We start from the raw sequence: 15,284 nt of genomic DNA on the forward strand, positions 1-15,284 counted from the left end.
CAGTTTCAGAGGATGAGACAGCAACAAAACGCTCTAAATAAAACAAATAAATTAACTAAACGCCGACTTACACGTGCGTTTCTCCCTCACACACAAAGCCAAACATACCTCTGAGCCACGCGGTGAAGCGGAAGGGGGAGGGGGGAACCCAAGGCAGACGCTGCAGCATGCAAAAAGAAGCCCTTTTATAGGAGCACCAAATAACTAACTCAAATCAACCACCCGGTAATCATAATTCTAAATATTTAAATTAATACTACCAAACATTAACAAAAAAAAGGTACCCCCAAGTAATTATTATTATTATTATTATTATTATTATTATTAGAAATAATTAGTCCTGCCACATGTGCTAAGCCCTGGTGTTTATTGTGATAAATGTAGCTAGGTTATGATGTCTGTATGTTACTCTGCTCTTCAGTTATTAATGTCATAACACGGCAAGCATTCATAATAAGCATGCTAAAATGCCAGTGGTCTTTACAATCTAACTTACAAACGTCTTGCTAAAATACAAAAATAGGGGTAAAGTTAGCTACTTACTTTAAGCAGAAGACAATTGGTTAATTTTATGGTCCCTCCACATTCTAATCTCATCAGCCCTCAGCTTCACCAGTATTAAAATATGATGAAAATGACATTTGAAAGGATATTTTACACGCTTCACGTAATTAAGGATGTGAAAAGTGTAGTTATAAGTGAATTTCTTACCTGATTACGGTACTTGCTAGGCAAACAGATCCCATCTTCCTCTGTCCTTTTCAGAATGTTATTCTCCGCTGACACAATATAGCAGACTTGAGATCGTCGACCATTTAAGAATCATGTACACACACAGGGACTGGGGGTCTAAAGATTTATTCTGCGCAAAATAGCATGGGGCATAGTTAGTACATGCAGCAAACAGCAGCTCTCTCGCCATCCCCTTATATATAAGAATTTAAAAAAGCGATATAAAAGGTTGAACTTCAAAATAGTAACCGGAAATCAAAATCACACAAAACATGAACATACCTGCAGAGAATAGCATGCGGCACAGTTAGCACATGCAGCAGCTTTCTCGTCTTCCCTTCATTCACATAGTGGGAAAAACTTTTGAACTAAACTTCTCTAAAGAGGTTTACACTCATTTTGTTTTATAGCTTTATTAAAACTATGGGATTAGAGCCACAGAAACACGTCTTACTGGCGTAAGCAAATACTACGCTTCTGATAAAAACACCGCGAAACCAGAGTGAGCTGCTGCAGGTGTAGCGCTAATTAGGGCCCCAGCTACAACAAGGTAAGAGGAACCAAAATTAACTACGAATAAACAAACATACAACATATAAATCCTATTTTTATCACAATCTAGCTTCAAATTAATGACAGTTTAACCTAAAAGGTTTTCGTGGAGTTCACATAAAATATATTTAAATTAAATATATCAGTTACAACAGCACAACTCAAATTCACTCCAAATAAAAACCTGACAGCAGCGCAGCTCTCTGTTTTCAAACTCGCCCAGTAAAACAGAGAGAGGCGCGAACTGTTGTCATTGGCCAATTTTCTGAATGACAGTGAGATCAACCAATTATGCTTAGAGCTATGGCCACACCACAACCAACAGTAATTGCTTCAAATTAACGTAACTTAGCAACCGCAAAATGTTTTCGTTTTGTTTTTAGAAAAAAATGCCTTTTATTGCCTGTTAAATTTAGTTAGTCAAATGATATAATAAAATAAATAATGTATGTTAACGTTCTTTTATTACTACCTATACAATTAAATACATTATGTGTATATATGTGTGTGTGTGTGTGTGTGTGTGTAAACATAAACACACACATTTACATATTTTAACATGTATTCGTACATTCATATTTAGCCTCAGTTCCTTTATGTCAATAAATGCACAGAACAATATAGGCATTTTAAAGTGGTTAAAAACATAAGCATACATAAAAGTTAGTGCCATTATCTGCAGAAGAACCTAAAGGGTTTACATAATAAACACAAATCCACTAGTACAAAATGAAAACCATGCATATGTACCTATGTAACATTACATTTAATTTTAGAATACATTTTATTTATCCACCATTACAAATTAGGTTTTTAAACACTTTTAATGCATTTTTAAATCATATAACCCTTTCATGACTGCAAGTGCTTTCTTCAATTGCAACCAATACTTTTCTATGGAAGATCCACTGTGACAGCCACTCCAAAATGTTCCTAGCACGAACACACGAATGCAGAAGTATAAACGTGCATGCTATGTCACTCACGCAGGCAAAACAATTTTAAAATAAAGGGTGTTTGTTACTCCACTGTCATTTGTGTTGTTTTCTTTTCTGTTGTGATACTTATTGAGGACAATTCTACAAGTCTGCACTTAAACACATATGACCACTTGTATTTTCATGAGGTGGAAACTTTAAGAGCTTATCTTGTTTCTGCTACTTCCACCCTGGAACGCTGCAATGCACTCTTTCCATAATTTTACATTTACATATTCATTTTTTGTCAAATTTGTTGAAGTGTTTTACTCGCTGTGACCATTTGGGCTGATGCTTTTAGGGAGCAAAGATTAAGGAGAATACAGGGAGAGGAGGATAAAGAGAGAGGAGGATACAGGGAGAGGAGGATACAGAGAGAGGAGAATACAGAGAGAGGAGGATACAGGGAGAGGAGGATACAGAGAGAGGAGAATACAGAGAGAGGAGAATACAGAGAGAGGAGGATACAGGGAGAGGAGGATACAGAGAGAGGAGAATACAGAGAGAGGAGGATACAGAGAGAGGAGAATACAGAGAGAGGAGAATACAGAGAGAGGAGGATACAGAGAGAGGAGAATACAGAGAGAGGACAATACAGAGAGAGGAGGATACAGAGAGAGGAGGATACAGGGAGAGGAGAATACAGAGAGAGGAGGATACAGAGAGAGGAGGATACAGAGAGAGGAGGATACAGAGAGAGGAGGATACAGAGAGAGGAGGATACAGGGAGAGGAGGATACAGAGAGAGGAGGATACAGAGAGAGGAGGATACAGGGAGAGGAGGATACAGAGAGAGGAGAATACAGAGAGAGGACAATACAGAGAGAGGAGGATACAGAGAGAGGAGAATACAGAGAGAGGAGGATACAGAGAGAGGAGGATACAGGGAGAGGAGGATACAGAGAGAGGAGGATACAGAAAGAGGAGAAAACAGAGAGAGGAGGATACAGGGAGAGGAGGATACAGAGAGAGGAGGATACAGAAAGAGGAGAATACAGGGAGAGGAGGATACAGGGAGAGAAGGATACAGGGAGAGGAGAATACATGGAGAGGAGGATACAGAGAGAGGAGAATACAGGGAGAGGAGGATACAGAGAGAGGAGGATACAGAAAGAGGAGAATACAGGGAGAGGAGGATACAGGGAGAGGAGGATACAGGGAGAGGAGAATACAGAGAGAGGAGGATACAGGGAGAGGAGGATAGAGGGAGAGGAGGATACAGGGGGAGGAGGATACAGGGAGAGGAGGATACAGGGAGATGAGAATACAGAGAGAGGAGGATACAGGGAGAGAACAAGACAGAGAGAGGAGGATACAGAGAGAGGAGGATAGAGAGAGAGGAGGATACAGGGAGAGGAGGATACAGGTAGAGGAGGATACAGGGGGAGGAGGATACAGGGAGAGGAGGATACAGAGAGAGGAGGATACAGGGAGAGGAGAATACAGAGAGAGGAGGATACAGGGAGAGGAGAATACAGAGAGAGGAGGATACAGGGAGAGGAGGATACAGGGAGAGGAGGATACAGAGAGAGGAGGATACAGGGAGAGGAGAATACAGAGAGAGGAGAATACAGGGAGAGGAGGATACAGAGAGAGGAGAATACAGGGAGAGGAGAATACAGAGAGAGGAGGATACAGAGAGAGGAGGATACAGAGAGAGGAGGATACAGAGAGAGGAGAATACAGGGAGAGGAGAATACAGAGAGAGGAGGATACAGAGAGAGGAGGATACAGGGAGAGGAGGATACAGGGAGAGGAGAATACAGAGAGAGGAGGCTACAGGGAGGGGAGGATACAGGGAGAGGAGGATAGAGGGAGAGGAGGATACAGGGAGAGGAGGATACAGAGAGAGGAGAATACAGGGAGAGGAGGATACAGAAAGAGGAGGATACAGAGAGAGGAGAATACAGGGAGAGGAGGATACAGAAAGAGGAGAATACAGGGAGAGGAGAATACAGGGAGAAGAGGATACAGAGAGAGGAGGATACAGGGAGAGGAGAATACAGAGAGAGGAGGATATAGGGAGAGGAGGATACAGGGAGAGGAGGATAGAGGGAAAGGAGGATACAGGGGGAGGAGGATACAGAGAGAGGAGGATACAGGGAGAGGAGGATACAGAGAGAGGAGGATACAGGGAGAGGAGGATACAGGGAGAGGAGGATACAGAGAGAGGAGGATACAGAAAGAGGAGAATACAGGGAGAGGAGGATACAGAGAGAGGAGGATACAGGGGGAGGAGGATACAGGGAGAGGAGGATACAGGGAGGGGAGGATACAGAGAGAGGAGGATACAGGGAGAGGAGGATACAGGGAGAGGAGGATACAGAGAGAGGAGGATACAGGGAGAGGAGGATACAGAGAGAGGAGGATACAGGGAGAGGAGGATACAGGGAGAGGAGAATACAGGGAGAGGAGGATACAGGGAGAGGAGAATACAGAGAGAGGAGGATACAGGGAGATGAGGATACAGGGAGAGGAGAATACAGAGAGAGGAGGATACAGGGAGAGGAGAATACAGGGAGAGGAGGATACAGGGAGAGGAGAATACAGAGAGAGGAGGATACAGGGAGAGGAGGATACAGAGAGAGGAGGATACAGGGGGAGTAGGATACAGGGAGAGGAGGATACAGGGAGGGGAGAATACAGAGAGAGGAGGATACAGGGAGAGGAGGATACAGAGAGAGGAGGATACAGGGGGAGTAGGATACAGGGAGAGGAGGATACAGGGAGGGGAGAATACAGAGAGAGGAGGATACAGGGAGGGGAGAATACAGAGAGAGGAGGATACAGGGAGAGGAGAATACAGAGAGAGGAGAGTACAGGGAGAGGAGGATACAGGGAGAGGAGAATACAGGGAGAGGAGAATACAGGGAGAGGAGGATACAGGGAGAGGAGGATACAGGGGGAGGAGGATACAGGAAGAGGAGAATACAGGGAGAGGAGGATACAGGGAGAGGAGAATACAGAGAGAGGAGGATACAGGGAGATGAGGATACAGGGAGAGGAGAATACAGAGAGAGGAGGATACAGGGAGAGGAGAATACAGGGAGAGGAGGATACAGGGAGAGGAGAATACAGAGAGAGGAGGATACAGGGAGAGGAGGATACAGAGAGAGGAGGATACAGGGAGAGGAGGATACAGGGAGAGGAGGATACAGAAAGAGGAGAATACAGGGAGAGGAGGATACAGGGAGAGGAGGATACAGGGGGAGTAGGATACAGGGAGAGGAGGATACAGGGAGGGGAGAATACAGAGAGAGGAGGATACAGGGAGAGGAGAATACAGAGAGAGGAGGATACAGGGAGAGGAGAATACAGAGAGAGGAGGATACAGGGAGAGGAGAATACAGGGAGAGGAGGATACAGGGAGAGGAGGATACAGGGAGAGGAGGATACAGGGAGAGGAGGATAGAGGGTGAGGAGGATACAGGGGAGGAGGATACAGGGAGAGGAGGATACAGAGAGAGGAGGATACAGAGAGAGGAGAATACAGGGAGAGGAGGATACAGAGAGAGGAGGATACAGGGAGAGGAGAATACAGGGAGAGGAGGATACAGGGAGAGGAGGATACAGAGAGAGGAGAATACAGGGAGAGGAGGATACAGGGAGAGGAGGATACAGGGAGAGGAGTATACAGAGAGAGGAAGATACAGAGAGAGGATGATACAGAGAGAGGAGGATACAGAGAGAGGAGGATACAGGGAGAGGAGGATACAGAGAGAGGAGGATACAGGGAGAGGAGGATACAGAGAGAGGAGGATAGAGGGAGAGGAGGATACAGAGAGAGGAGAATACAGAGAGAGGAGGATACAGGGAGAGGAGGATACAGAGAGAGGAGGATACAGGGAGAGGAGAATACAGAGAGGAGGATACAGGGAGAGGAGGATAGAGGGAGAGGAGGATAGAGGGAGAGGAGGATACAGGGAGAGGAGAATTCAGAGAGAGGAGGATACAGGGAGAGGAGGATACAGAGAGAGGAGGATAGAGGGAGAGGAGGATACAGAGAGAGGAGGATACAGGGAGAGGAGGATACAGAGAGAGGAGGATACAGAGAGAGGAGGATACAGAGAGAGGAGAATACAGAGAGAGGAGGATACAGGGAGAGGAGGATACAGAGAGAGAAGGATACAGAGAGAGGAGGATACAGGGAGAGGAGGATACAGAGAGAGGAGGATACAGAGAGAGGAGAATACAGAGAGAGGAGGATACAGGGAGAGGAGGCTTCAGAGAGAGGAGGATAGAGGGAGAGGAGGATACAGAGAGAGGAGGATACAGGGAGAGGAGGCTACAGAGAGAGGAGGATAGAGGGAGAGGAGGATACAGAGAGAGGAGGATAGAGAGAGAGGAGAATACAGAGAGAGGAGGATACAGGGAGAGGAGGCTACAGAGAGAGGAGGATAGAGGGAGAGGATACAGAGAGAGGAGGATACAGAGTGTTGAGGAAAGGCCGCACTACCCCTTACAGCGCCGTTTCCAGTGCGTTTCCCCTGAGTTCTTTTAAATGGTTGAGATGAGTAGAGAAGTCAAGAGGAGTCAGGATACCAGGTTTGCAGCAAATTAAACAGTTTATTTCAGAAGATCTGTCATGTTACACTGTTTTATTTTCTGATATGCATCTTTGTTACTGTGTTGCCTTTGGTAGTTTGTCCTTTCTATCTCCCTGTACCCCTTCTTAGTAGCTCCTCCCCTCTTCTTATTAGCACCTCCCTTCTTCTTCAGTTTAATTGATTCTCCAAAACTTCAGGGACAGTTTCATAGCCTCACACTTACAGTCAAGTTATTGAGTCAGAATAAGATCTTCCGGGAACAATGCTCCGCTCAGAGAGTCAAGGAGAATGTTCTAACACAAAAAGACATACACAAGATTATATAGATCATCCCACTATGGTGTGAGTGAAGAAGGTTGACCAGCCCCCTTTGGTCCCATAAACTGTATCCTATCGTGATATGACCCCGTGCCTGCCTGCCACCTACGTCTTCGGTATAATAAATCTATTGTCCTCCCGCCTGGCTCTGGCAACATAAATTCAGTAGAAGTTCCCTCCTTATCTTTGGTCTAAGGGGACGGGTCAACCTCCCTCAGTCTCAAGGCCTAACTAGCCACAGATGGCTACCCATGTGTTGTGAAACATTCCTGTGCAAACTCAATTAAACTACATTTGTTATATGATTCTAAAGAGTACTGTGTTTGTTAACATATGATCACCAACATGAATAAAGATTACAAAGTGCTAAGTACTTCCCTTTTGAATACAAGTAACATATTGATTGATTAACATATTGAGTAAACCATATTAAAATCACTAATGGATTATCCTGACTGTTTTTTCATTAAGTATTTTGTATGATTATAGGGCAACAATGTTTTAACCCTTAATTGATAGTTTCCATGATTATAAGACACTGTTTTAACCTTTAAATTCTCAACATAGTGATCAGCCTAACCATCAATGCCCTAATACATGGTACACAACAACATCCACATGTTACCAAAATTCCCACAAGCACTGCAAGAGACATCAATAATGACATGATCAGAGTTTTCCACTGGCCCAGCCTGCTTGTCAACCAGTCCTCTATAGGGTTGGAGATACCTGAATGTTCATGCATTTCGTTAGATAGAGTACGCAAGCCGTCTAAGGCCCTTGAGACTGAACCGTCTGGTGCTGTGTTATTGGGAATGAATGTGCAGCAGCTGTCCCCAAACATTGAACATACACCCCCCTTTTCTGCAAGAAGCATGTCTAGTGCCATACGATTCTGAACTGCCATCAAGGAAGTTGCACCCAGTTGGTCTCTTAGCCCCTCTACTGCGTCTCTAGTGATGTTTGTCAGGCATAAAACGTTGTAGTGTACATAATTAATACGGTCTACATTTTTGTTCGGAGTGACAGGGAATTTGGCTGATACTATAGGGATGTTCTCGAACCCTTCTGCAATTTGATCAACTAATTTTACTACACCCCTAGGTACCCCAATTGCATCCATATAAGTTGGAGACCCTCTAGATAGATCAAATTGATCTAGTCCTCTGGGCTGTCTTACATTCGGCACCGTATCATTAACCCTCTGACCAATTAGAGTTATTTTAGCAGCTAATCTGACCATTGCGCATGTACCCACGGATCTGACTGGCATCCTTACCACTAAGACGTCATTACCACAATAATAATACAAACCTGCTCTGGCCCATGAACCTATAAGTTTGGTATCATTAAAGGTTTGAGTACACCAGTCTGCCGAAATGTGTCCCAAAACTAGTGTGGGTTTCGGGTGGTTTCTCTGGAAACAAGTGTAGTTACCTTTAACGGGTGTGTATATTCCCACAAATGTTCCATTATCTACTGTGGGATAGAGATAGCCCAGCCGGAGTGTGTCCCTTAGTCAAACTGATAATGCAGCTAAAACCCAAGGGATCTGAGTCGGGGTGCAAAGGTGCAGGGGTCGTAATCAGGTCTGGTCGTGCTGCTGCACAGCCTATACAAGGTCGTAAGTGTTGTTCTCTAGCTTGTTGAGCCATCCAATCTAACCATATTTTTTCCCCACATTCCCAGTGGCTGTCTGAATTATCTGCTGAGGGCTCATTCTACTGTAATCGGCCATTAGGACTGCCGGCTCTTTAGGTTTAGTTAAATATTTAACGACGGGCTTAGGAGTGTTAGTTTTTCCAGTAACTGTACTTGACGGATTCTTTAATGATATCCTCACAAATCCCTGACGGTCTTTACCAGCCATATCTACTCCTATAACGAGATACAGGGTGTCGACTTTGTACGAGTTTTCCCAGAACGTGCTCTGTACATTCCCTAGACTAAGTAGTATCGGGTTCTGCCCTGTGTGCTTACGTCCTGGTAGCATGCCCCTTTGAATTGACGTTCCCAAGTTTTTTTTTGGCACCCATCTCTTACCTGTCCAGGCAATGACCCTGTCCCAACTATCACAGAGGTGCCTCTTAATGAAACGTTCGGTCCTACAGTGTAATCTGCGCAAAGATACACATCATAATCCTTCCATCCTGCCTCATCTGACCCGCATGCTATGATGTTGCAAAGATCAAACTGAAATGTTGTAGTGGACCCCAAGTTATATTCTAGTCCTATTCCTCCATATGTGGCCAAACACTTGTCCCGATGTGTTTTGATGGTGATCTCCCTCTTATCTCTCACACTGTTGTGTGGTACTGGATTGGTCTGGTTGACAGGCGTGGCCAATGGATTACAGATGTAATTTTCACATATGCCCAAAATTAGTAGCACTGCACTCGCTCCAACAATCCCTATGAATATCAACCCCGCCACTCTACCTTTTGAAATTCCATCACACATTTTGGCCTATAGGGGATACTTACTCCAGCTCCAGCGACGTCTAAATTTTGTCACACCTGTTGAAGAAATGTCTATGATACCCAGATGTCCCTACCAGTTTTAATAAATGCTGTAATACAGTTCAAATAGATGTAAAAAGAAATCACAGACTGTGTTTAGTACATTAAGATCAATAATAAGTAAAATAGGTAAATTAATATTTTTAGTATGCAAATTAGAGTGTGTAGCGTAAGAGGTAGATAAAGGTAATTCTTGCCCTGTATCCTACAAGTGAATCAATCAATAAGTAAAGTTGATTACTAAATTAAAAGTAATTAAAGGTGATTACTAAATTAAAATATAAGTGAATATGTGCTAAATATAGAGTATAAATGTATTTAGATGAATAAGCGAAAAAGCTAAGACTCTCCTGTGTGTACCTTTTCCCACTAAGGCTAGGTAGAACCTCTCCCAACACCTACCGTTTTAGTCCTTCTACTCTACACACTCTTTCCGCCTTGATTAAATGTAGTATTACAATGAAACTATAAAAGCTAACCCACTCTCTGTTTTACCCACTAAATCTAGATTGACTAGAACCTTCCTTCGTGTAACCCTTCCCTTCTTTTAAAACAGAGACTTTCCGCTGAGAATGGTTGAATATATCACTCCCCCCATAAATGACAAAGCAAGAATCACCCAGAACACAATAAAACACAACAATTGTTTATCAGACATGTTGCTTCTTGATTTTCTTCTTTCTTCTCTTCAGAGCATTGAGGGTAGACTACCTCAGCCCCACGTACGAAGAGCTTTATTCTGGCTCTTGGTGTCTGCAATATCAGTGAATGAAAAGTATGAGTTGGTGTGTGATAAGACTATGTGTGTTCTCTAATGAGATGTGTTTAAGAGTCTCTGTATGTGATTCAATGTGTCGCAAACAAATCGTTGATGGAACGTTAATGCTGCTGAAACAATCTTCTTTCTTCAGGCTGCTGAGGGTAGACTACCTCAGGCCTACGCACGAAGAGCTTTATTCTGGCTCTTATGTCTGCAGTATCAGTGTAAATGAATTGTATGGCAGGTGATGTGTAGTGAGACTATGTGTGTGTGTTAGTAAAATGTGTATTAGTCTCTGTATGTGGTGTATTTTGACGCAATCGAAATGCTGCTGAGTGAGTTACTCACTCACTTCCTCTCCTCCGTCACAGCCAGGCACTGACGGCCCCTGCTGTGTGCTGTCTGCTGCTGTGGGCGATTCAGCTGCCCCTCCTTCCTGCTGCAGGCCTTCTGAGGGGGATTCAGCTGCCCCTCCTTCCTGCTGCGGGCCTTCTGAGGGGGATTCAGCTACCCCTCCTTCCTGCTGCAGGCCTTCGTCTGAGACAGACGATTCAGCTGCCGCTCTCACCTCTCCCTCTGGCTCTCTAAGCGATCTCTCCGGTGACGGTCGAACGGCGTGTGTCCTCTCTGTCACCTGGAATGGCCCAATCCAGCGTGGTGCGTTCCACTTCCGACCGTAGTGGCGGAGCAACACCCACTCAGCCTCTGGAATCGTCCACCTCCTCACCACGTCCTCTTTTTCCCCCACCTGTTTTGTGAAATCTGAAACAAGAGCTTTCAGTTCATTAAAATATGCCTTGTGAGATTTATGTGTCACTTCACCACCCAATTTTTTAGTGGGACCTGGAAAACTTCGGCCTGTTTCCAATTCAAATGGTGTGAATCCTGTAGATTGATTCACAGAGCTTCTAATTGACATTAATGCCAATGGTAAAGCATCTAACCAATTCAATTTGGTCTGTGCACAGATTTTGGCCAATTTGTTTTTGACATTTTGGTTAATTCTCTCCACTTTTCCCTGGGAAGCTGGATGATACACCGTTCCGAATGAATGTTTCATTCCCAACATCGTTTCAACCTCTCTCAGGTCGCTCGCCCTGAAATGAGTGCCATTGTCTGATCTTATTCGAGTCGGAAATCCATGATGAGGTATGTACTGATTGATCAGAAACTTAATCACAGACTTGCTGTCCTCTTTCTTTGTAGGACACGCCTCTGGCCACCCAGAATAATGTCCACACACATCAAAATATACCTGTATCCTCTCACAGGCTCTATCATGTCTGTGTAGTCAATCACAATCTCCCCTGCTGGTGTAGTTTGCCTAGAAAATTTCCCTAAGGGCGGTTTGATCGTTTTCTTCGGGTTGTATAACATACATACCTCACAACGACTCACAAATTCAGTTACCATGTTTTTCATCTGTGGATGCCACCAATTCTGCACATTACGAAGCATTTGAGATATACCAACATGCCCGACCCCATGAGCCTCTGACAACACCTCATCTTTTAGTGTGCTTGGTAAGACAAATCTACCATCTGGTCCTCTCCACACTCCCCCGTGGTCCTTCGCCTCCCTTTGTATCCATGCTGTCTTTTCTTCTGACTCTGCCTTTTCCTGATTCTTTTTCAATTTCCACTGCTTGCTTATCGAGTAATCTGTGTCTAGTACCTTTTCTCCTGGGGCCTCCTTATCTCCCTCTAAGTGCCCTGTCTGTCCTGCCTGTTCTCTCTCCATCTTATTGGCCTCCCACCTTCGCCTGGCCCTATCCACTGCTCTCTTTTCTCTTGGAGTTATCTTCCTCCCTGTCTCATCCCCGTTCCACTCCTGCATTAGTTGCCCATCCTGTTCTGACGTCATCATGACGTAACTGACCTTGTATCCTGTCACTCTCTTTGCTGCTTCGTCTGCAGCCCTGTTCCCCCTGGCTACTACTGAGTGTCCCTCGTCGTGACCCTTACACTTTATTATTGCTACCTGTTTCGGGAGGAAAAGTGCTTCTGCTAGCTCTCTCATCTCTTTCTCATACTTGATTGGCGTATTTCCGGCTGTCCGGAACCCACCCCTTTGCCACTGTCCTAGGTCTACGTGCACTGCCAGTACTACGTACGAGGAATCAGAAAAAATGTTTATTACCTGATCTGCCCCATACTTTAGAGCCTCAATTACACCTCTGAGTTCAGCTCTCTGTGCTGACTGTTGCCCTTTCAATCTCTCTGCTTTCACTGTGTGAAACTCACCACCCTCTTCTTCTACTACTGCAAATCCTGCCACTAGCCCTTCCTGCTCATGTCTAAAACAACACCCATCTGTGTATAGGTTCTCTCCCCCTGGGATAGGTTCTGCCTGTAGGTCTGCCCTCACTTTGCTTGTTCTCTCCACCAGCTTTTCACACTCATGTGGTTCAAACTCCCCCATTCTTTCTGCCATGTTTATCCCTTCATGTGTGTATGTGAGGTTTGGAGCTTCCAAAATTTTGCTGAGCCTCTGCTGTCTGAGTGTAGTGAGTGTGAAGGTGTGTGAATTCACGTAAGCCACTACACTGTGTGTTGTGAGAATGGTTAAGGGGTGTCCCATCACAATGTGTGCTGTTTTCTGCACTAGTTTGGCTACCCCTGCTACGTGTTGTGTGCACTCTGGGTGACGTTTTTCCATTCTGTCCAGCATAATGCTGGCGTGCATCAGTACATTTCTTTCTCCCCCTCTTTTCTGAAACAACACCCCATTTACCACCCCTTCTGTTTCAGAAACATCCATGAAAAAAGGTTTTGAGTAGTCTGGTGTTGCTAGGTCTGTTGCTTGTGCTAGCAGCTGTTTCAATTCAATGAATGCCTGTTCTGCTTCAGTTGTCCAATCAAGTTGTGCCGTTACATTTCTCATGCCACAGGCGTTTACCATGGCTCTCAGAGGTTGGGTCAGCCCTGAGTAGTTCGGCACGTAATGTCTGCTGTACCCAGTGAGGCCTAAGAAGGACAACATATCCTTCACTTTCTGTGGCTTTGAGTGTGACAGGATGCTAGATTTGTGTATAGGAGACAAGTTTGTGCCTGAACCTGACAGTATTCGTCCTAAGAAGGAGACCTGTCGCCTACCCACCTGCAGCTTGTCTTTTGACACTTTATACCCTTTGTCACTCAGTCTCTGGAGTACATTGTGAGTCGCGGTCAGACAATCTTTGTCAGTTTCTGACGCTAATAGTACGTCATCCACGTACTGCACCAAGGTCGTGTTTTCCGGCAGATCTACCCCCTCTAGTGACCGTTTAAGAACTTGATTGAACAGTCCTGGTGACAAGGCAAAGCCTTGTGGTAGTCTAGTGTACCTGTACTGCTGTCCTCTGAATGTGAATGAAACACAATCTCTACAGTCAGGGTGTAACGGTAGACAGAAAAAAGCGTTGGCAAGGTCAATACATGTGAACCATGTCTGTGTGGGTGTCAGTTGGGACAAGGCTACATAAGGATTGGGTACTGCTATGGTGTGTGTTACCAAGACTGCGTTAATGGCTCTCAAATCGTGAGCCATCCTGTATTTACCTGTACCCTTCTTTTCAACGGGTAAAATAGGTGTGTTCCAGGGTGAGTTTGAGGGTTCTAAAACCCCAGCTTGGCACAACCCCTGAATCGTGTCTGCTATCCCCTCTTCTGCAATAGGTTTGTGTGAGTACTGTCTCACCCAAATTGCCCTGTCTGTCTGTAGTTCAAAGGTGATGTCTGCACAATCATTCACCAAGCCTACATCTGTAGGCCCTGTGGCCCACAGTGTGTCTGGAATCGATGCTAAGAGAATTTCAGTGTGTTGATGATCACAAAGCTCCCTGCCATGATGTCTGGATATGAAACGGTGTTCCCACAGCACCCTGTCTATCGCCTGTATTTGAATGCAGTATGACTTTGTGCTGTTAGAGTAGGTTATCTGTGGTATCTGTGTTTCAGTCCAATCTAATGCTTCCACGGCTCTCTTTGTCATTGGACCCAGATCTTTGGCTTGGTGCCCTGGATGGAATGCCAGAGAGATGTGCGGAACTCCCCCTCCATGTAAAATATATCTGCGTCTCCCCCTAATTGTGTTACTGCTGCCACCCCCTCTGGGCCTACCACAATCCGATCCGAAATAACAGTTGAGGTGGTGTCAGCCAATTCCCCCCCAAACCACTCCGAGTACCATTCCTCATCCACCCTATCATAAAATAAAGTGACATGAAACGGATCAATGGGAGGGGAGTAAGGCTCGAGAGACAGAATCCAAGGTCGCCACTGAGCAAACTCCCAGATTATGCCCCCCTGTTGCCCCAGATCAGCCACCAGACCCCAGTAAATGTTTGCTGTCTCAGCTTGCACCGGTTTCATCAGATAGACATGAGGACCGACGTCATCGCCATGGCATTTGATCAATTGTCCATTTGGAAATGTCACTGTCAGACCATTTGTTTCACACAATACTGTAGCCCCGGCTTTCATCAGCAAGTCTCTGCCCAGTATGTTTACTGGTGCCGCCGTGGCGCACAAAAAGGAATGTTCATGAACTTGGCCTGCCCCCTGAACTGGTGCAGGGATCGTGAATGGCAGCTTTTGTAAAAACCCAGAGAAGCCCATTAGGGATGTCGTTTCATTGGAGACCAGGCCCTCATCGAGTGGACCCTTCAGTACAGACCTACATGCCCCAGTGTCCACCAAAAAGTCTATGTCCCGGCCAAAAACCCTCATTTGCAGCATCGGTTCTGCCAGGTGAATGCTGCTTGGGTCTTCTCTTGGGCACCTTCATTCGCGTTGTGCCCCCGACCAGTTACCTCCCTCATGCATAGGATACTGGCCTTGGAACTGTTGCTGTGGAGCTGCGTTCGCATTTGGAGCCCAGTGTTGAGCACTCCATCCAC

General features: G+C 45.2%; 1 protein-coding gene across 1 annotated transcript; it reads right to left on the minus strand.

Annotated features, from left to right (window-relative positions):
• Positions 1 to 11,190: 11,190 nt before the first annotated feature.
• LOC125790791 (uncharacterized) lies at positions 11,191 to 14,650 on the minus strand. Its single transcript, XM_049473274.1, has one exon. The coding sequence runs from the start codon at positions 14,375 to 14,377 to the stop codon at positions 11,582 to 11,584; it is 2,796 nt and encodes a 931-aa protein (XP_049329231.1). The 5' UTR covers positions 14,378 to 14,650; the 3' UTR covers positions 11,191 to 11,581.
• Positions 14,651 to 15,284: the final 634 nt, after the last annotated feature.

The sequence above is a fragment of the Astyanax mexicanus genome, unplaced genomic scaffold (assembly GCF_023375975.1).
Source record: "Astyanax mexicanus isolate ESR-SI-001 unplaced genomic scaffold, AstMex3_surface scaffold_36, whole genome shotgun sequence".
Lineage (NCBI taxonomy): Eukaryota > Metazoa > Chordata > Actinopteri > Characiformes > Acestrorhamphidae > Astyanax > Astyanax mexicanus.